At 37.0% G+C, this 22,709-nt stretch overlaps 1 protein-coding gene across 2 annotated transcripts in view; it reads right to left on the bottom strand.

Annotated features, from left to right (window-relative positions):
• Window positions 1-3,976: 3,976 nt before the first annotated feature.
• The window catches only part of SLF2 (SMC5/6 complex localization factor 2), a 37,993-nt gene continuing 19,260 nt past the window's right edge, over window positions 3,977-22,709 (bottom strand). Inside the window, exons 10-21 of one of the 2 annotated variants that reach the window (XR_001603728.2) lie at window positions 21,798-21,873; window positions 20,864-21,005; window positions 19,228-19,330; window positions 18,168-18,344; window positions 16,665-16,762; window positions 15,908-15,995; window positions 14,517-14,648; window positions 14,009-14,086; window positions 11,347-11,433; window positions 11,176-11,213; window positions 9,345-9,413; window positions 7,236-7,256 (exon numbers count right to left, since the gene is read on the bottom strand). Coding sequence is in view for 1 of the 2 variants with exons in the window: in XM_016219963.2 (XP_016075449.2) it covers window positions 7,221-7,256; window positions 9,345-9,413; window positions 11,347-11,433; window positions 14,009-14,086; window positions 14,517-14,648; window positions 15,908-15,995; window positions 16,665-16,762; window positions 18,168-18,344; window positions 19,228-19,330; window positions 20,864-21,005; window positions 21,798-21,873 (1,086 nt within the window). In the remaining variant the exon portion in view is untranslated. Of the gene's footprint in view, window positions 7,257-9,344; window positions 9,414-11,175; window positions 11,214-11,346; window positions 11,434-14,008; window positions 14,087-14,516; window positions 14,649-15,907; window positions 15,996-16,664; window positions 16,763-18,167; window positions 18,345-19,227; window positions 19,331-20,863; window positions 21,006-21,797; window positions 21,874-22,709 lie in introns of both variants that reach the window. The other variant, XM_016219963.2, reaches the window with a different exon arrangement.

Raw genomic sequence — 22,709 nt, 5'->3', positions numbered from 1 at the left:
TCACTCAGACGCCTGCCTTCCCTTCTAGCTCACCTTGGGCATCATTCTTACTCCAGATCTTTCAGTGAACTCCTCCTAGGCAATAAAATATACTGTCCTTCCTAGGCTCAATCACCTTTCTCAGTATTAATCTAGGAAGCCTCCTCAGAATCAACTCCCCAACTCCTTTAATTCAACTAGGACGGCCCTCCCACACAATCTTGGGTCCTTCAGTTTCCCCTCAGCTGAGGCCATACCTTCTTCCCACGGCCTATTAAAGACCCTTCTAAGGTATGACTCAAACCTGAGCTCTAGCCATGACCTGGCCTGATCCTCCCTCTCTCATCCAGGACAGTATTGATATGGGCCCAAAAGCAGGACCAAAAGGATGAGGGCCATAGGTAACTGACTCTTGCCTGTGCCTAGGAGTCTGTGCTCTGGAGCGACAGAGGGTGGGGGAACAGGTGGCTAAGCACTGTCCCGAGAGTGGGTGAGCGAGGTTCAAGGGGCTCTGTCATTTAACTGAAGGGACCCAGGGAGACATGTCATCCTTTTTTTTCTGAATTCCTCAAAGCTCGGTTTGGCACTTATATACAATCTCGTAGTTTGGGCTGCTGTGTGTGACTAGATAGCAGGGCCCACATCACACTTCCACCTCCCCAGCACTCTGCAAATAGGATGTGTGTGTATGTGGAGGGGGAGGCAGCTGGAGAGAAATGCTTAAAGTGTACATACACATTTACAAAGAGGGCCCAGCTTCATTTTTTAAAAATTGCGCCTTTGTTCCATCTGGAGGGATTAAGTCTTATTTTATAGTTCGGAAAACAGGCTCTAAGAGGTTAAACAACGTGCCTTGAAATTATTCTTGTGCTTATAGAGAGAACAATCAGGACTGGGAAAGCCTGAGAAGAGGGAAGCATGGCCAGCCTGAAGGGGTATTATCAGAGCAGAGGCAGAAATGTGTAGGTTTGTGTTGGGGGAGTAGGCAGAAGGGAAAGAACATGAGAGAGGAAGATGAGTTTGATTTGATGAGTTGGGAGGGTTCCTAGTAGGCAATAGAAGGGAAAAGTCAGCAAGTAGTTTGGAAAAGACCACAGAAGAAAATCCTGAAAGAGCTAAGGAAGTCCAAGCTGGAAAGACTGGGAAAGATATGGCTAAGAAAAATAAATCTAGTCCATGTGGGAAGTGGGTTGGAGGTGACAGTGGAGGAGGGGCCAGAAAACTGTGTGCCCCATAGTACCAGACAGGAGAGAAATTTTAACTGCAGGCGTGTCCAGTGGGCTAAGGGACACAGCTCCTCTTGGTCTCACAGAACTCAGTGCCGACTTTATATACTTCAGGAGGTGGCAAGTAGGCCAAAGTGATTTGGTGGTAGGTTTAGCATCCCACTCACCTATCTCTATGAGGCAAGCCTTTCTCCTCTAAGGTGCTCTGATGGCAGACTCAGAACCTCACACATTTCAAATGAACAAAATGTATAAATCACACTGCTGAGTTCCAGCATGGCACTTGCTGCACTGTTCTTGGGCAGTTACTTCAATACATCTGATAATATAGATTCAGACCACAATGCATTTCTCTTTTCAATCTCTGAACCTAATGAAATGATTAGATGTGATAGCAATTAACAGAACTTTCTATAGGAAGCCCCTTTGATTGATAATACTCCTCTGCAAATCAAGCTGATAAAATATGAATGAAGACGGACAGTGGAAGAGACTCGAAAGCAAACCAAGAAATCAATCCTAACCTAGCTATGAATTTGTATCCTGGGACACAGGCAGGTCATTCTTTGAGCAGGTTGTTACTCATCTTAAAGTAACTACGTTGGCTATTTCAAAGGGTGACTGAGAGGACTCCATTTGAAAACCTGGTGTAATTCACAAACAGAATGCAAATGTAGGTTTTCTTTTTGCTAGGCTATTCTCCCCAACTCTGTTGGGAGGAAAGTGGCTGAGGGCAGTGCTGGTTGTCCACAGCCACCTACACACCAGCGTTTGGCTCTAGGCTTTGCACAGAGCAGTTAAGCAGGGATCCTAGGTGTAGGGGGTAGGTAAGAACTCCTGAAACTTGAGCAGAGGTTCCCTGAGGCAAAAGAACTCTGGTCTAGTCAAGTTGTCCTGCTTGCTGTTCACTGTGGCAGCACTTCTGCTTCTGCTTTGCCCAGAACTCTCCCTTTAGGTGGTGTGATCTTTATTTTGGCCACATTACAGCTGAAGTGCTTCTTCATTAGGGACTGTCACCAGTACAACAATGCTGTAGTCTCACTGTTCCACTGTGCCTCAGAAGCCTGTTTTGCCTGTTAAGTTTTCCTTCCAGCCAGTCATCTTGGAGTCAGACCCAAAGCTGGGCCTTCTGGTTTGACCTCTCTTGACTCCAGCCTGGGGAATGGTTAGCAAGGAAAAGGGAGTGTCAGGACATGTCCATAAATGCTGGAAAATCACCACCCACCATCCCTTCCTTAGCTTTAGCCTGCTGGGTTTTAAAAAGTCACAAACTTAATTTTTTACCAGCAGAGACAGAACTGGACAAAGAAGCCTCTGGGGCTCTGTATCAGAAAGAAGCGCACACACATAGTTTGAAGACATGTCAGTGAAGATGTCAGTGAAGACCAAGAGCCTTACGATCAACTTTGTGATCTGAGAAGGGCCTCAACTCAGAGCTAACTAATAACGGCTAGCATTTATTGAATTCTTGCTATATGCCAAGCACTCTGCTAAACATTTTTCGTGCATTAGCTCATTTAGCCCTCACAAACTCAGGAAGACACAGTTATTATTCCTTTTAGCAGATGAAAAAACTAAGACAGAGAAGTTAAGTAACTTGCCAAGGATCAAACAACTGTTATGGTGAATCTGGTATCTGAGGTCAGGACCAAGGGCAAGGGCAAGGCCCTTAACTTATACAAGGCTGTGCTGCCTGTCCCAGTAAGTTCTTAGGCAATGTCTCTGCTTTTGCCTGGCTGTCACTCCCTCACCCCCGTCAGAGGAAAATGCTCACAGGCGGTCTCCTTCTAACTAGCCTGTCAGAAGGGATAAATACTGACATAGCTCTGGAACCCAAGGCCTCTGGCAACCACGCCTAGCCCTTCTATGACCTCATAAGAACAGCTGCTCCTGTGAGGTGTCAATCTGTGTCTCCCCCCAGCTGGCATATCCAAAGCTGCATCTGCCTGGCAGGTTGGAGGTGATCCTGAGCCCTGCCTCCACATTGTATGGCTTCTTCGGGACTCTAGAACAAGGGCACCAGGCTAATGGTATTCTTTTCCAGTCTTCTTTGCCCAAAAGCAGAAAGTATTTTCACCTGGATACCAGAAGGTAAGATTCATGAGAGCTGTGTGTTGTTCACCACTGATTCCTAAAGAGAGTGCCCAGCAGGTAGTTGGGACTCAACAATTGTTGAACATAGTGGATGAAGTAATGTAAGAACGAGATTACTGAATTCCTGATTGCAAAGTATATAGCAAATTATTAATTGGGTTATATAAAAGTGAACTGCATATGTATAAACTATGACATTAAGTATTCCAGAAATAGGAGACATCAAACTAAAAAACTGTCTGGAGAATCCAAAGCAAGAGGAAGAATGGAAGAAATAAGTTTAAAAAGCAGGGATGGGCCCGGCTGGCGTGGCTCAACAGTTGAGCACTGACCTATGATCCAGGAGATCACAGATCGATTCCCGGTCAGGGCACATGTCGGGGTTGCGGGTTCTACCCCCTGGGGGACGTGCAGAAGGCAGCCAATCAATGATTCTCTCTCATTATTGATGTTTCTCTATCTCCCTTCCTCTCTCTGAAATCAATAAAGATATATTTAAAATAATAATAATAATGGACACAGTCAAGATTCAAACTTGGGTTTGACTCCAAAGCCTGTGTGTATATTCTTAAAAAAAGAAAAGAAAAAAAAAAGGGAGGGGATGGGGCAGGGGAAGAAACAGGACATTCCAGATACTTAACCATCCCCACTCCCAAACAAATATTACCAAACACGTGTTGAAACTGAGAAAAAGCCATTTTAATAACACACACACATTCATAGGACTTTAAACAAGATGTAGTATAAATCTTAAAAAAAAGAAAGAAAAAAGAAAAAAGGAAAGAAAAAGGAAACCTGCATCTATTTGTAAACTGCCTAAGAGCTGGTGGATTAACTGGCTGACAGGACTGCCTAGGGAAAAGAAACACACACATAATGAGCTGCACCAAGACTGTTAACGCATAAGAAATAACCACAGGTCATGCTCTACATGCCCAGCCACCTGCACCCTAACCCTGCCTCCATAGAGGAATCAGGACAGTCCTTCCCTAATTTTCCAACTCTGTCACTTGTTAATGAGTCACCTCTTACAGTTTTACTTTTTAAATATAAAAATTATTCTTGGTTTAAAGACTTGATACATTATTACTGGCCAGTCCCCATGATACTTGTTTGACAGAAATAAAAATGCAAATATTCCAACTGAACCTGGATGACATCATGCCATTTTCTATCTTTTATATCTGGGGAAGATTTTTGTGAAGTCAAAAGCAAGCTATTACTTGTACCTCAAAACAAAAACAAAATGCCAACCTTCCAAAAGGTGACAAAGGCACCATTGCCATGAGGAGATAGACAGAAAATATACAAATGCTGTTACTTTACTTGCTACATAGATGCATTTTGTGCATGGAGAGCATCTTCACTTAACATGATATAACTAATAGAATTGTATTTTTGGATAACAAGAAAAGCAGTTTAGAAAAGGCAAACAGTTACACACAAAAGCATAAACACTTACAAGTACCCTAAATTTCAGCTTGCAATAAGGGTAATAAGTTTGACATACATATCCAGAAAATTAGACAAGGTGATTTTTGGCACAGTAATACTGCCAAACACACCACCACTCAGTGCAAGCTTTGTTTGCCAAGTCCCAAAAGTGGCCCGACATTCTCTGTGCAATGAACATTTTCTCCCCCACTACCACCCCATTCACTGGGTGGGCAACAACAGCAGGAGGGAGACAAAGCAAGGAGACTCAAGAGGGAGAAGGGTAGTACTTGATTTGGGAGAAAAACCATGGGCTACTTGTGCTAAAAGAGAAACCACACAATTTTTAGAGAACCTGAATGCAAATACTGACTGGAATGTGACCTGGAGACTGAAGACATCTACCAGAGCCATAAGTACAAGGGTTCAAACTGATGTTTGGCCCTTTATTTTAAAGGGACACATGAAGTATTCTTCTCTAATGGATAAAGATAATTAAAAATAGACTTTTCTTATTGGAACTGCTAAATAAAAATGTATCAAAGTGGTTTTAAATTTGATGTGCAGTTACCTGTTGAAACTGCAATACAAAAGGGTCACTTAAAAAAAAAACCTGAATAACCCACTTGTCCCCCCATCAATGTACACAATTAGAAAATATTTACACACTGTAATTACAAGCAATATAAGCAGTATTTTATACTTTTGAGATTTTGTACACTTTACACAATGCAAAATGAGAAAAATATGAACACTTATAAAATTACACACAAATAATGTATCTACAAAGTATTAAATTACAGAGAGTGAAAGCCCCCACTGTTGGGCAGATAGATGCCAGAGTTTCAAGCTTCTGTCAAATATAACTCTTTGTATCTATCTCATTAACCATAAGTGGCATTTTCTAACAATACCCTTAAGAGGTAGTATCAAGATAATAATATTCTTACCAGTAAACTCAACACAGAATAAAACTTTTGTTGGTCTGACAGGGTTCCTAGGAATTGGATTTACCTAGTCTTCCCTAGAGAATCTCTAACTGCTCAATGCTTGACATGGGCTCAAAAGTTACTTATGCTACTTTAAATGATAACTTAAAAGATAAAATGCTTTTTACTCCTAAGCCTCGATTTAGATGTAGAAAGCTATTTTCCAAAATTTATTTTCTCCTCTCTCAAACTACAAACATAGAGTCCAATTCCCTTCCCCACCATCATCTTTCCCCCCACAGTTGGAGACCTCAGAGTGCTCAGGATAGCTAGCAATGTCATCCAAGTCAATATTGAAAGGAAAAAAAAAAAGTTGGTATTTTCTTTTAAGAAACAAACCCTCTTAAAAGGGACACTCAGTCAACAAAAGAATTTTTCAGTTAGCTAGTAAGAGTCTATTACTACCAAAGGCTTCAAAGGGCCCTTGGGCTAAGACCAGCATGTGCATTTCTACTAATCCTCCACCATTTAAACCAAAGGGTGGCTTTCCAGTGTTTAAGAATTTAGAGCAGCTGTGGTTTTTAAGTGCAACAACTTTAAAATACAAGCACAAACACACGCGTGTATATACACGCGTGCAACGTCTTAAAGAATAAACACCATCCAGGTCTTTGCCAGGTCTCTGCCAAGGTTATATACTCATGAAAATAAGGTTTTTGGAAACTTGTCCAGGTTTTTAAGCTTTTAAAATACAAAATTCTACTAAGGGCTACTAAGGAGCCAGAATTCTAAGATTTACCCAAGATTCTATGATTTAACCAGTATTTTTAAAAATGCACTGGAAATTAAAAACAAACTGCATATGAATGTTTTGGCATGAAAACAGAGCCACTATTTTATAGGTTAACCTCTTCTTCTTAAGGGGATCTGACAATATACCTTGTTTCTCAACCGTTTGTTTAAATGTATTTTAAAAACCTAACAGATTTATAATCTTGAATAGTGAAGGAAAATGCATGGACTGGAACCTCTTTGTGGTTTATAGGAGTTACAGAGAGATTTATCCTTTTTGTTACTAAACTCAATTGTAAGCTTTTCCATTGTCTTAAAATAACCAAAAGGAAAATTTAAACCCATGTAGAACTTGGTCTTGGATTCCATGTTCAACTCCTCACATTGGTCCAAATCTTTTCTAATATATTTCCTGTGATTATCTAAGCGCCACGAATACAATAAAAAACAAAACAAACTGGCTTATAGGTTAACAGAGGAGTTAATAGGGGCAGGTTAGACATGCAACTATTAGCTGCTTCTACTCCTCCCGCCTGTTATAGGATTCTGCTCTTTTAAAAGGCCAATTGCCTTAATTAAGCAGATTGTTTCATATCTGCTTCAGAAATGGCAATTTATTACCAGCCTCATGCTAGATATTCAAGTGGCACACTTGCTGCACATTTTCTTAGCATTCCACCGGATTTTGTAGTAATCCTTTCTACTCCTCTAGGAAAGGCTCTTATTGAGTTTCTCTTGGATCATATTTTTGCTATTGCAACTCCTGTTAAGAATCTGGTACCCAGAAGTCATGAAGCTGCCCCTAGAAAACAGAGGGGTAAAGAAACAGGATAAAGAAAAACCAAATTATGAATTAATCTTTATAAAACATATCATCATCAGACAATGGATTTTGATAACAAAGGTAATAAAATCTTTATATTATATATTTCTCTGAAAATTTAAGGTAATTAGATTCAAGTTTCATATTTTGTGGTCTAACAATTAAAAAGTATAAAATAAGAACAAGAAGTTTTTTCTTCACCAATACACACACATAGAGGGTGATATTTAAGAAGATTAAATGTTAAACTGATTAATATAAAGTTTTAGTTTTAAATTCTCTTGTTTTAATGCCACATCAGCTAAGATGGCTAGCCTTAAAAAGGTCTACTGAGGTTAGAAACAATAACAAAACATTAGTTTAAGATTTCTCAAAGACTGCTCTAAAAGTATGTGCATATCTTATGAAGGACAGCAAGAGTCAAAATGTCATAAAATAGTGAGACTGCTTTCCTAATTAATATTCAGTGTTCTTGTTACTTTGATAAAATATAAGCAACTTCTAGGTCATATCTACTAAATGTATGGTGCCTGGACCAGCAGCATTAGCATTAACCTGAGGACCTGGTAGAAATGCAGAATATCTCAGGTCCGACTCCAGACCTACAGAATAAAAATCTGCATTTCAACAAGTTCCTTGTTGATGCTTATGCACATTAAAATTTGAGAAGCCTCATTTTAGACAATCCCATATCAGTTCGTTTGTAAACAAGAAGGATGGCAAACTTAATAGTAGGTATTTAAACAATGTCCCTCTTAAACAAAGGCTCCTTAGATATGATACCAAAACCATGACAAAAGGGGAAAAAAACAAGATAAAACTGGACTTCATCCCAATTAAAAACTTTTGTTCTACAAATGAAACCATCAAGACAATAAAAAGACAACACACAGGACAGGAGAAAATGTTTGCAACTTATACCTACTAAGGTATTTAGACATATAGAAAATTCTTACAATTCAATAATAAAAAGCCAATTAAAAAATGGGCAAAGAATTTGGATAGACATTTCTCCAAAGAAGCTATATGAATGGCTAATAAAAGCACAAAAAAAATGCTGATTAGTCATTAGAGAAATGCAAATTAAAACCACAGTGAGATTCTATTTCCAACCACCTATTTGACTTTAGTCAAAAAGGCAGATAAGTGCTGACACGAATGTGGATAAATTAGAAACCTCCAATATTCTGATGGGAATGAAAAATGGTGCACCCGCTTTGGAAAATAGTCAGGCAGTTCCTCAAAACATTTAACAGAATTACCATATGACCTAGCAATTCTACTCCCAGGTATATGCCCAAGATGTTTTCACTTGAAAACATGTTCACACAAAAACCTGTACACAAATGTGCACAAAGGCACTATTCATAATAGCCAAGGGGTGGAAACAACTCAAATCCATCTAGTAAGTGAATAAATAAAAATGTGATATATCCATTTAGTGGAATATTATTTGGCAATAGAAAGGACATACTTGCTACAACATAGATTCACTTAACATTATGTTATGTGAAAAAAGCCAGTCATAAAATACCACATAGTATATGAGTTCATCTATATGGAATATAAAGAACAGGCAAATCTATACAGACAGAAAGTCTGTAGTTGTCTAGGGCTTGGTGGAATGGCGATGGTGGCTGGGGATTGGGGAGTGACTGCTAGTGAGTATGGGATTTTTATTTTTTTGAGTGACAAAAATGTTCTAAAGTTAGACTGTGGTGATGGCTGCACAACTCTGTATGTACTAAAACTCAATGTGTACTTTGAGTGAAATGTATGACACATGAATTTTATCTCAATTAAGCTGTTAAGAAAAATGCTTCTTGTGAAATAACCCCCATTTGATGCAATTTAACATTTTAAAATGGGCTCGAACATCTTTTGAAATAATGAATATAAAGCAAACAAAAACTAAAAAATATATATACAAACTATTATACTAGAGTTTTCAGTTTATCTTAAGATACATAGAAGCAAGTGCTCTGTCATATTTTTTTCAAACAATATGAAGAAATACCATTTAGCAAAACTATTAAGAATAAATAAAACTGTTTAATAAAATGACACCTGAGTAGGCCGACAGTTCTGGATTATTTCCTGCCATTTTCCATGTATCCTGGCAACCAAGTCTTTTACCTTAAAAATATCAAATAGGGGAAAAAGGATCAATCAAAACATCCTTACCTATAATCAATTTAAGGCTTGATACAAAAGATCTGATAACTGTGACAGGCCCACACCCAACAAGTCAATTTGATTTTTATCAAGAAAGAAAAAATAAACTACTCATCTTCTGGAGGGGCTTTAAAATCATAGTAATTAATAAGACTTTTCTTTATCACCATAATCTAAAATACTGAATGCTTAGGACTCCATTTTCCAATTAGTTACTTAGGATCATCCAGAAAGACATATTCCCTACCTTTAAGACACTTACATTTTCAACTTGGTAGCTTTTGAACACTCAGATAGAGAAGCTAAAGGGTAGGCTTAGGCTGTTACTTGCTTTCCTAGCTTCTATTTGAAAGTCTTAAGACCACAAAGAATGGTTGTCATTTGTTCCTTTCTACATAATCAAAAGATCCAAAATTCACTGTTACACCTCTCTAGGTTTTTGGAAAGTACAATGAATCTTCTTTATATCTACCTGGTATATTCTGAAATTGGAGGTTTAACAATCTTTGTGTAAAACTTAAACGTTCTTACCACTCTAGAGATTTTCAATTAGCTCTTTGAACATAACAGCCTGAGAAAAATGTTTTAAACAAGTCAGGAATTTCATAGCTACTTTAAGTTTATAAAGTAAATTGCAAGGCCTGTTTTCTTCTCCACTTAGAGTTCAGTAGTAAATTATTTCTCCAGAACAATTACCACTTTTCCACTAGACGGTCTTGGAGAGAGGCATGCAACTCAATTTCCATAGACCTCTATGTTACTTTCCACTATAAGTAAGAGGAGTCCTGGCACCAATCTATGTCCTGCCCTTGGCTTTAAGAAACAAAAACCTTGGGTGGTCTCCTTTTAGCATGTCTGTCAGCAGTAGCCACTACTACCCAGTTCTACGGGCCAGTAACTCCAGTTAGTGTTCAAAAGAATGTGCTTCTGAAACTATGGTTTCCATTCTAGGGCAAAGAGCTATCCCCTACATATATTTGAAAATCTGCAACCTGATACAACTTCCTTAGTTGCTCATTTTCGTACTGCACTTAAATCTACTAAAATAAATACAGATACTAAATCCAAATGGGATAACCTCTACAGCCCATTAATGTAAGATTTAAAGTTACAAAGCTGATACTTCAACATTCAATGACTATCTAAACACTGGGACAAAAGGAATCAGTTTTGCATTACAAAAGCTAAGAGATAATTTGGAATAAAAAAATCCTTAGAAGAAAAAGTTTTTCAAAAAGTGTTAAATTAGTGTTTCAAGAAAAACTGCCAAATCATTTTATTAGTACTAAAGGTGCGTTCCTAACTCTGTACTCATATACTTAGCTTTTCTACTGTTTGAATATACTAAAACCTTTAAGAAAAAGGCTTAGCAAGCTTTCTGCTGAATCATTTCCATCCTAGAGCTCAGACTAGATGATGTGTAGGACTAAGAGATTTGAAAAGTCTTCCTTTAACACACTGTCTAATGGAATATTCAAAGAATAACACCTAGCCTATTTCTTTTTTATGAACAAAACATATTTATAACCAGCATTTTAAAACTTATATATATTTATTTAAAATAAATGCTTTAATTCTTGACACTAAAACATAAAGGTGGTTAACTTGTACATAAATTTCATTAGTAGTGGAAGAATTTTTCTCCTTATCTGTCAGGAGTTTTAGAATAGAAAGCACAGTAAAATTAAAAAATGTATTTGCTTTGAGATTATTTTCCTCTTACTTTCAATCTAGCTGGAAGTACTCAGAAGAAGCTGATTTCTGTTATTAAAGGAGAAAATAATATTTGTAATCTTACATGTTCTTTTTTAAAAGAGAGCCTTGTATGCTTCTCTTTCTCAAATATTAATGTAACCAATGTTAAATACAAAAATAAGAAACATGCACACTTTACCTTAGTTCTATAAAACAGTCTCGCATCTTCCCTAATATCACACTTAACATGCTTTTCCAAAGCCCCACAGAGGTGCACAAAGTGTTTCTGTGCAAAACAAACACAAGGAATGAAAACAACTCTGAAGCATTACAAATTGCTAGAACTAAAAAGCATTTAAAAATTTACCATTCTCCAGTTAGCAATTTCTGATTTAACGACCCAGCATAATAGCAGTCATATCAGTGAATATAGTAACTGCCACAATAAGACCGTTATGGTTTACTGCTAGTTAAAAATATACACAAAAATAAAAGTTGTTTTTTGCTATGTACTGAAGCACATTAATGGAAATTAATCCTAGAGCCCAGACTGTGATATAATGTCCAGAAATTTAAAGAGTCCTTCCTTTAACACATTCTCTCATGAATATTCAAATAACAGCTAACCTATTTTTACTCTATAAACTATTTTAATAGTAATTCCTTGAAAAATTGTCTTTTCACAATGAGATATCACCTCACACCTGTCAGAATGGTTATCATGACTAAACCAATAGGTGAGGATGTGGAGAAAGGAGAACCCTTGTGCACTGTTGGTGGGAATATAGATTGGTGCAGCCACTGTAGAAAACAGTAATTTTTTGAATTACCTCAAAAAATTAAAAATGGAAATGACCCAGTGATTCCACTACCAGGAATTTATCTGAAGAAACCCGAAACACTAATTCAAAAGAATATATGCACTCCTATGTTCACTGCAGTGTTATTTACAAAGCCAAGATTTGGAAGCAGCCCAACTGTCCATCAGTAGATGAGTGGATAAAACAGCTATGGCAAATTTACACAACGGAATACTACGCGGCCATAAAAAGGAAGGAAATTTTACCCTTTGCAACAGCATGGATGGACCTGGAGAACATTACGTTAAGTGAAATAAGCCCATCAGAGAAAGACAAGTACCATATGATTTCACTCATATGGGGAAGTTAATGAACAAACTAAACTAACAAGCAAAATAGACTCTTAGATAGAGAGCAAGCAGGTAGCTCTGGTGGGCAGGGGTGTTGGGGGGAAGGAAGTGTGGAGGGATGGAGCAAAAGAGAAAAAAAATTAAGCATCTTTTAAAAATATGTCTTTATTGATTTCAGAGAGTGGGAGGGAGAGAAAGAAGTAGAAACATCAATGATGACTCATTGATCGGCTGCCTCCTGCATGTCCCCAACTGGGGATCGAGACTGCAACCCGGGTACGTGCCCTGACTGGCAATCAAACTGCAATCTCTTGGATCCTAGGGCGATGCTCAACTGCTGAGCCACGCTTTAAGTGTCTTTTAAGTTTTAGAAGTGTATAGCCCCAAACAGTCACTCTCATATCTATACCTAGGTTGAATATACTAAGGCAAGAATATCAATGTACACTTAAAAAAAATTTTTTTTAAAATTGATTTTTAGAAAGAGAGGGAGAGGGACAGAGAGAGAAACATCACTGTGAGAACGAGACATGGATCTGCCACCTCCTGCACGCCCCACACTGGGGATTGAGCCCACAACCCCAGCATGTGCCTGACTGGGAATCAAACCATGATCTCCTGGTTTATGGGGTTGCTCAACCACTGAGCAACACCAGCCAGGCCAAAGTTAACTTTTATTAAATTTTCTCTTACATGAAGAATGTTCATAAATTGGTACAGCTACTATGGAAAACAGTATGGAGGTTCCCCCAAAACTAGAATAGAGCTACCACATGACCGAGTAATCCCTCTTTTGGGTATCTACCCCAAAAATCTGAAAACATTTATTTGTAAAGATATATGAACCCCTACGTTCACTGAAGCATTATACATGGTGGCCAAGTCATGGGAACAAGCTAAGCGTCCTTTGATGGATGACTGAATAAAGAAGATGTGGTACACATATACAATGAAATACTGCTCGAATATAAGAAAAGATGAAATACTGCCACTTGCAACAACATGGATGGATCTTGAGAGTATCATGCTAAGTGAAATAAGTCAAATAGAAAAAGACAAGAACCATGATTTTGCTCATATGGAGATATAAAAAAGAAAGCAACAAATGAACAAAACAAAAAACTCATAGATACAAACAGCAGTATGGTGGTTACCAGAGGGGAAGGAGGGTGGAAGGGGGTGGAAGAAGGTAAAGGGGGGTCAAATATTCGGTGAAAGGAGACTTGACTTTAGGTGGTGAACACACAATGCAATATACAAATGATGTATTATGGAACTGTACTCTTAAAACTTATATACTCCTAGATGGTTTTGCTTAGTGGTTAGAGCCCTTGGCCTGAAGGGTCTCGGGTTCAATTCAGGTCAAGGGCACGTACCTCGGTTGCAGGCCCAATCCTCGGCCCCGACCCCCGCCCAGGGTGTGTGCAGGAGGTAACTAAATTGATGTGTCTCTTTCACATCAATGTTTCCCTTCCTCTCTCCCCCCTCCCCCCCCTTCCTCCCTCCCTCCCTCCCTCCCAACTCTCTCTGGAAAAGCAATGGAAAAAATATCCTTGGGTGAGGATTAAAACAAACAAACAAACAAACATATAATCTTATTAACCGATGTCACCACAGTAAATTTAATAAAATTTAAAAAGAATGTTTATTCATTCCATCAATAGTGACATTTATTAAAAACAAAAAACAAAAACCACTAAAAACTACTTACCCGTTGTCCAGAAGAAAAAGAATGAGAACAACTAACTTCACCAACTAAATGAAGAAGAATGTAGGTCAGGTAATATGCCTATTAGAGAAATGAATAAAGTGAACACCCATGAAATGAGCTAGCATAGATATTACCCCAGTTTACACATTAGGAAAGCTGCCCAGGAAGGATTAAGGATTGGCTCAAGTTAACCGAGTTAGTAAGGAGAAAAAGAGCCATGCATTTAACCTAGGCTTTCTGATTTCTAAAGCAAGTGCATTCCTTTTACCTCATGACCGCCCAAGTAAAGGGCTACAAAAAAATACTCCCAGTATTAAACTATCAATAACCACCCTTTTACCTCAATCCTTGACTCTAAAGTTTACTAAAGAATTTTATGACAGCAATAAAAAAATATCATTCACTTTATAATAATCTCTAAATGCCTACGCTACATCAGTCTATGGTTAGGAAGGTGGCATCAGTTATGTTCATATGTACTTTTTTGAGATGATCTAGCTTTGGATACCTGCTTTTCAAGTTCCAAATGAAGGCTGTCATCAATGGTGCCATTTGGTTGTTCAGCTCTTTTCTTTAAGACCATTTTCTTCAACAAATCAGAAGGCTTCATTTGCACAAGATACCGATGTAGGACTGATATCTATAAAAAGAAAGACACTGAATAATATTAAGCAATACAGTTTCTCTTTCTTAGGCTACTTTTTTACAGTGTGTCCTCTGTTCATTTTGCCTTGCCTAATTTTGCCCCTTTAGCTTTCCTTATACCAATTTCTCCTTTATTTAAAAGTCCTCAATTGCTTAAAAGAGATTTTAAATTAAAGATTAGTACCTGTAATTGAGGATAAAAGCTTAAGGGGACCAAATGGCATTATAAAAGAGGTCTAAGAGAGTGCATATTCTGTGATATATTTGAAAGTCAGCAAAATTGAATCTCCCTGTGAGAAGTCACTGAGTTTAAAAAAAAATTATCTTTTGATGGCAGTAAATATCACTGAAAGGATTGAGAGCTACTTGATAATGACCCTGGTTACTCAGGAGTGGTCCCCATTAATCTGGAATCAAATCTACCTCAACTCCACTAAATGCAGAAACTAGGTGTGTCTTTCAGTCTTTCTGCCCCATAGCACCTTGTGCACACTTCTATCACTGCTCTTACTAAACTGTACCACAATGGTTGGTTTACTTTGTTTCAACCACTAGGTTATGCTTTCAAGGGCAAAATCTCTAACTCATTTTTTAAAAAATCCTAGTAGAGTATCTTGTACTGAACTGCAGTTCAAACAAGAACACTACATCTAGATCAGGTTCTATGTTGAGTTTTCAGATTCAATTATAAGTAGCTCCATTAGTGCTATTAATAATGTTTGAAAAAAGCCTTCAAGCATTCTCAGAGTAGAACTTGAATAGGACATGTTTATACACACACACATACATGTGATATATACACGTGATTTACTACTGAACAAGTACAGAAGGGTAACTGCATTTAAGCTCTACAATTTAAAGACTAATATTAAAACAGGTGTAAGATGCAATTAATGTACAACAGTTCTGCAATTTCTAATCTTACGGTAAAATTGCTAACCTCAATAAGGTGAACTAATTTAATAAATGATGTCATATTTAGCACATTATGATCTTCCCAGTAGTTTTTATACATTAATTCATCTAAATGTCCACAACAATCCTATGGAGATGGTAGAGGGTGTGATAGCATCTCCACTTCACAGGTGGAGAAACTGAATCTCAGTTAAGTACCATCCTAAATATTACATGAAAAGTATTATGTCTGAGAGTTGAGATCTAATCCCAGGACTTTTGACTCAGGATCTATCAATTTTCCCTACACCTTACTACTTCTTCCATATACTAATAGAATACAAAAAATGTTATTTATACCTGCAGATTATTGGCGTTAGGGATATCTTCATGTTTCTCATCCAAAAGCTTTGAAATAATCACTAGGCTGAGGCACTGTCTCAGTTGCCTGGAATTAGAATTTTAGAATGTATTTTAATCAATACTACTTGAGAAACAGATGAATGAGCTAAAAGGAGTACTTCTAGTTCTGCTAATTGAAAATATAGCTAGCCCAGCCAGGTGTGGCTCAGGGGTTGAGCATCAACCTAGGATCCAGGAGATCATGGTTAGATTCCTGGTCAGGGCACGTGCCCAGGTTGTGGGCTTGATCCCCAGTCGGGGGCGTGCAGGAGGCAGCCGATCAATGACGACTCTCTCATCATTGATGTTTCTCTCTCTTTCCCCCTCTCCCTTCCTCTCTCTGAAACCAATAAAGATATATTTAAAAGAAAATATAGCTAATGTTTCAAGAGAAGTCTGTATAAGAACATATAAGCTTTACTAGAATAAAGTTTCATGTATAATATTTGTATATAAAGTCAGAGTTGCCTCAGGCTCAGGCAAATCACCGAAAGCCTTTATCTTTGACCATACTGACTTACTGAAAATATATTTTGCCAGAAAAAAAAAAGCTACAGAATCAGGATGTTAATTCCTTTCCCCACAACTGAATATGAAACAAAAGACTCTGACTGAACATTCAAGGAATGGTAAAAGGAAATAAAGGACCCAAAAGCATTTCATTAATGTAAACATTATACATTTTTCTTAATGTTTAATTCTCACTTTTCAATACCTTCCACGTGATGTCCAGTTAGGGACCAGCTGTACCAACCACAGAAGGTTGTGGGGATGACTGGAGAGTTCATTTATGGCCAAACAGAGTTCAGGCACCTGAAAACAAAGAACGAGTAAGATTTTTCAAACAGGTCAGTGGAATCAAACACCCAACAGGTCATCTACAATGACCTTGCCATAACAGAAGTATTATTACAAAAAGAACACTCATGTTTAGAAATAGCATGGAGTCTAGTATCTGCTAAAATGTACACAGATTCAATTTTTCTTAAACTCTAGAACAGACTGAACAGATACATTTAGCAGAATTTCACTTGGCTTTCATGTTTTGTGCTACATCATATCTACATGTACTTAGATGTTCCTTCTTAGAAGAATAAAGTGATTTGAATACAAATACCAGTTTCCAAATGTATATAATGAGAGCTGTACAAGAATGTATATCTTCCTGGACCTGGGATTTCTTACATTTTAAGGGTCCTTAGCTATTCCAGTATTTAAAGTCTAACAGAATTGCTTCAAAATAATCCCTGAGAAGGGGACAGAAACATGGAATGAAGATAACAGATGAGACAATATTATGTCTTGATAATTATGAAGCTGGGTGATAGGTAGTTAGGAGTTCATTAGACTTTCTCCTCTATTTTTGCAGGTTGAAAAACATAACTTAAAAAATCTAACAAAAATTATACATGTTCAAGCCTCAATATGACTGCAGAAGTTCAACTCAAATTCTTGTATGACTTACTTCATCATTTCTTTTAGGTGTCTGCTCAAAGGTCACTTTAGAAAGGCTTTCCTTGACTGCCTCATCTGAAATAGAGCATCCTGCCTTGCTACTCTCTATACTCATGTCCTGCTTTATTTTTATTTGTAGCCCTGTTATAACTTGACATATTATAATCTACAGTTACTTTATTTATTATATAACCCTCTGACTAGGGTAAAACTGCCATGAGGTCAAGGGCTTTGTCTTGTTTTTTTTTAAAATATATCTTTATTGATTTCAGAGAGAGGAAGGGAGAGGGAGAGAAAGAGAGTTAAAACATCAATGATGAGAGAGTCATCATTGATCAGCCACCTCCTGCACACCCCTGACTGGGGAATCAAGCCCATAACCCAGACATGTTCCTTGACTAGGAATCGAACCTTGATCTCCTGGATCCTAGGTTGATCCTGAATCGCTGAGCCATGCCCGGCTGGATAGGCTTTGTCTTTTTTACAGATGTATCTCTAGCAACTACATTAATGCTTGGTCCACAGTAACTCCCCAATAAACACATCTGTGTATGTGTGTGTGAAAAAATAGTTGTAATTTTAGAGCAGATTCAGTTATAATGAATTTAAATAATACAGTCCCAGCAAAGACAGTCCCTTCCTCAGTTTATTTTTCATCTGTCCAAGATCTTAACTGAGCTTAGATACTGTTCTGTATGCACTATGAAAGTCAAACTGTGATGTTATACAAGAAAACCAATACTAAAGTTTTAAGTAATGTTACCTTTGTGCTCCAGTCTCTGATGTTTTTCATCAGGTTGATCAGAAGGCTTTGAAAGTCCACTAGAGGAATCTGCTTTAACTGTTTTTCCAAACTCATTTTAAACAACATTAATATCAGCAACATTATTTCATGATCCTGGTAACCTTCTGGATGTATAGATGTACATAAGCCTAGAAACTGTGATACAAATGCAGAGACAAAGCTACTTGAGATGAATTTTATTTGAAGAGTTTAAAATAAAAACTTTTAAATAAAAAAATGCAAAAGATAATTGTATAGAAAACAAAACATCAGTTGTCTAGAAAAAAGAAAACAAGAAATATTCATGTTAGTTGAATTAGGTGATAGGATAAGTATTTTCTAAAGCATTTCTTATTTTAAAAGTTTTTCTTAACAGCTCAGTATCACTGATTTGATCCAGCCACTAAAAATGTTTTAATATTGTTTAGTCACTAAGTTATATTGCAATATTTTTTCTTCATACATCTTAATTCCAAAAAATTATTTGTTTAAAAAAATCTTAGTTTCAAAAAACTTCTTAGTGAAGTATTCCTACAAGTATTTTAAATATATGCTCTGATCTAAAGATCCCTTTCACTCCTAATATTAAAACAAAAATTAAAATAGCAAAATAATCTTTAAAACAAAGATTATTGCTAAGAAATTTCAGAGATTGGAAATCACCTGGTAAAACACTAGTGATTTTGTTTTAAAACCATTAACCACGCCCTGACCGGTGTGGCTCAGTGGTTAGAGCATCAGCCTGTGCACCAGAGGATCTCCAGTTCTATTCCCGGTCATGGGCACGTACCTGGACGCATGTGGGAAGAAACCAACTGATGTGTCTCAGTCACATCGATGTTTCTCTCTCTCTTTCCTCTCTCCCCCCCCCCCACCCCTCCCTTCCAGTGGAAAAAATACACTCAGTCCTCAAAACAAAAACAAAAACAAAAACAACTCAGTCCTCAGGTGAGGATTAAAAAACAACAAAAAAATCATTAACCACAAAACTAAATGTTTCTAGCTCTAAGCTAAAGACACACAAAAGAATTTTTCCTACCTTAACCACATTTAAAATGTTGGTTTCAGGAAGAGCTGAAAAAATTGGCTTACAAGATGAATCTTCATTTCCTTTTCCCCCCAATGTCATTTGTGTTTCAGAACTATCGAAAAGTGAATAAAAGCAACACAAAATTAGGTACAATATAAGAAATATAATGAACAACAAAAATGTGTATTTTACTGAGGCATAATTTACATACAATAAAACATACCCATTTTAAGTTTTCAAAAATATACTAGTATAAGCACCATCCAAATCAAGAAATAGGACATTTCCATTACCCCTAAAAGTCCCTTTATGCCAGATGCAAGTCAATTGGCTATCTCCCATTTCAGGTAGATACTAATTAGGTCTCTGTCTCTATGTATTAGTTTTTCCTTGAACAACTTCTTATAAGGCACTATCCGCACTGCTTTTGGTGTCAGGGAGCTATGTAGAAGGTGGCTCTGACTACAAAGAACTCATAATATTTAAAGGCTCCATGAGTGGCCTAAAGAAACTGCCATAGCAGGGAAGGGGGGTGGTGGCAGGGGGAAGAGATTAACCAAAGAACTTATATGCATATATGCATAACCGATGGACAGACAATAGTGCAGTGAAGGCCTAGAGAGCAGGTAGGGCAGGGTGGAGGGGGTCAATGGGGGGAAAAGGGGGACGTCTGTAATACTTTCAACAATAAAGATATATTAAAAATAAATAATTTTAAAAATATAGAAACTGTCACAGCAATATAAAGAAACAATTCTAAGCCCCCCAATTTTGGTTGAGGTGACTTTCAGCCACTTATTTCCCTACCCCCCCAATCACTACTAATTTCAGTCCTTCCTTCCACATGTGTTTTATGTATATACAAATAAATATGAGTATTTTCCTCTCCACACCTTTAATTCTAAAAAAATTAATGGAAAAAAATATCCTTGGGTGAGATTAACAAAAAAAATTAGTGTTTCAGTAAGTGAGGCAGGTAATATTTTAGCAGGTAAACACTAAAGATGGAGCTGAGGGGTCAGCATGAGGAAAATCCAATGCAACAATGGCTAATGTGGAGACAGAGCAAGCAGATCAATTTGGTTAGAACAAAGGGAGAGCAAAATAGAAAATAGGTCAAATATTATCACTGCATTTTTTAATTAAAAAAAAAAAGTGTCTATTTTTTCCCTGTTAAACATGATGATGGCTTTAGATTAAAACAGATGTTAATGTATTTAATTCAAGATCCATTTCAACTTTGAGAGATTTAAAATAAAACATCAAGAATGGATATTAAATTTTTTTTTTAATGTTAATCCTCACCTGAGGATACTTTTTCCATTGATTTTGAGAGAGAGTAGAAGAGGGGGACGGGGGGGATGGGGCGGGGAGAGAAACATCTATGTGAGAGAGACACATTGATTGGATGCCTCCCACACTCGCCCTGACCGGAGCCAGGGATGGAACCTGCAATCCAGGTATGTGCCCTTTACTGGGAATTAAACCTGGGACCCTTTGGTGCAAGGGCCAACACTCTAACGACAGAGCCACACCAACCATGGCTGGATATTAAACTTATTAAATGAGTGAATATTAACAATTCTTATATAAAATTTGTTTAAAAGAATGTTTTTGGTATTAATTATGAAAAGAAAAAACTTACACTAGATTGTCTTCATTAAAGTCTGGCTGAAGATTCTCCAGAGGAAACAAAAATCTAAAATCAATTCCCATATTGAAAAACACAGCTGCTATATCAGACAATGATGGGATCCAGGGCCAAACTGGTGAATCACTGAAGGTATCTAGTTGGAAGAAGAAAATATTTTATCTCGAATCCTGAGTTCACAGGTGATAGTCTGCATGTGAAACATGATTACAGTAATTTTATAGAAATGACAGCTGGTAATGGTATGTTAACAATATAGTTATTTAGAATGATCATATACAAATTACAAATTTTCAAATAAATATGAAAGAAATGACATTTATGAACAAAATATCTGAAAGTGGTGGATAAAAGGGTATAACTCACGAGGAAGTAACACATTTTGAAAAGACTGGACATAACAATGGTAAAATACCAATTACTATTAAACACAGGAAGATTTTACCATCTTCAGTGCCTATTTGTCCCAATCCTCAAAACAAGTAAAGACAGTTAGATCACAATGTTTGTTTCATTAGAAGGGATCTCAAAGATTTTGAGAAAGCAACTGTCACTTTTGCAGTGGACACTTTCAATCTCCTCAGTGCATAATCAGTATAATACTGTTGCTCACCAACAGCCACTTAAGTTAATTGACTAAATAAGCTTGCAACTATTTCTACTTACCCAGCACAGTAAGCCATGACTTAGTAAATATTAGGTAAGCGCTGCCACTTGCAACATCTTATACCCTTTTTCTCAATGCAACTAGAAAAATGTGGATACTCATTTTTGATTGGAGTTTCATTTCATTATTGAAGACTTCATTGAGATTATAAAAAAAAATTTTTATTCTATATTTCCAAATATCCTAATTTTTAGCAATACGAAAGATACCATGTACATAGCAACCAATAATTCATACTGCTTATCACCATTATACACTCACCATTTCGAATTGTTATTTCCATCAATGTACTTAAAATCTGCACGGACACAATACAGTCTGTATGAACTGACATCATCTAAGTAGATAAATGATAAGAGTATTAAGAGAGAAGAAAAAACACATGAGCATTTACTATTTGCCAGGCACATATACAGGTGTTTTATGTGCATTTCACTTAATACTTAAAATAACCTTATGAAGTAGTCATACATCACACATAGGAGCAAACAGGCTCAGAGAGATTAAAATACTCCACTGAGCATAATACACAAGCAGTTAGAACTGAAATCCAGGTCTGATTCTGAAGTCAGGGCCTTTTCCATTCTAACATGTTTGTTTTTATAACTTCCATTTATAGTAAGACAAATATAACAAAACCCAACCACCATAAAGGAAAAGGTTGCTAGCTTGATCACTTCACAGGCAAAAGAATCAAACCAAAAACTAGTAAAAATACTTGAAAAGATACAAATATGCAAATTAAGATACCACTGTACTTTTAAAAAGGTGTTCAAAGAATTACAGCAGTAATCAAAGAAATACAAAGAAAAGTAACAAGACTTCATTAGTGGACTTCTAGATTGGTGAAGATTCAGAATACTGATAATAGCGTTCACAGGTATACTAGGAAAGAGGCAGTATGCTCAGTTTGAGTGTAATTTGTTAAAATTTAAAAAATAATTTGGTAAAGTTTAATCAAAGCTGTTATCCTTGTACTTTGTTGTTTTCTAATCCTCACTGGAGGATATGTTTATATTGATATTTTAGAGAGAGAAAAGAAGGGTAGGAAGGAGGAAAGGAGAAAGGGGAAGGGAGGGAGGGGGAGAGAAAGAGAAACATTGATGTGAGAGAAAAATATCAATCAGTTGACTCACATATGCACCCCAACTGGGATCAAACCCGCAGTCTAGG

Source organism: Miniopterus natalensis, chromosome 14 (genome assembly GCF_054644295.1).
Source record: "Miniopterus natalensis isolate mMinNat1 chromosome 14, mMinNat1.hap1, whole genome shotgun sequence".
NCBI lineage: Eukaryota > Metazoa > Chordata > Mammalia > Chiroptera > Miniopteridae > Miniopterus > Miniopterus natalensis.
Note: the sequence above shows the minus strand (reverse complement) of the source record. Positions and strands in the feature narration are given on the sequence as shown.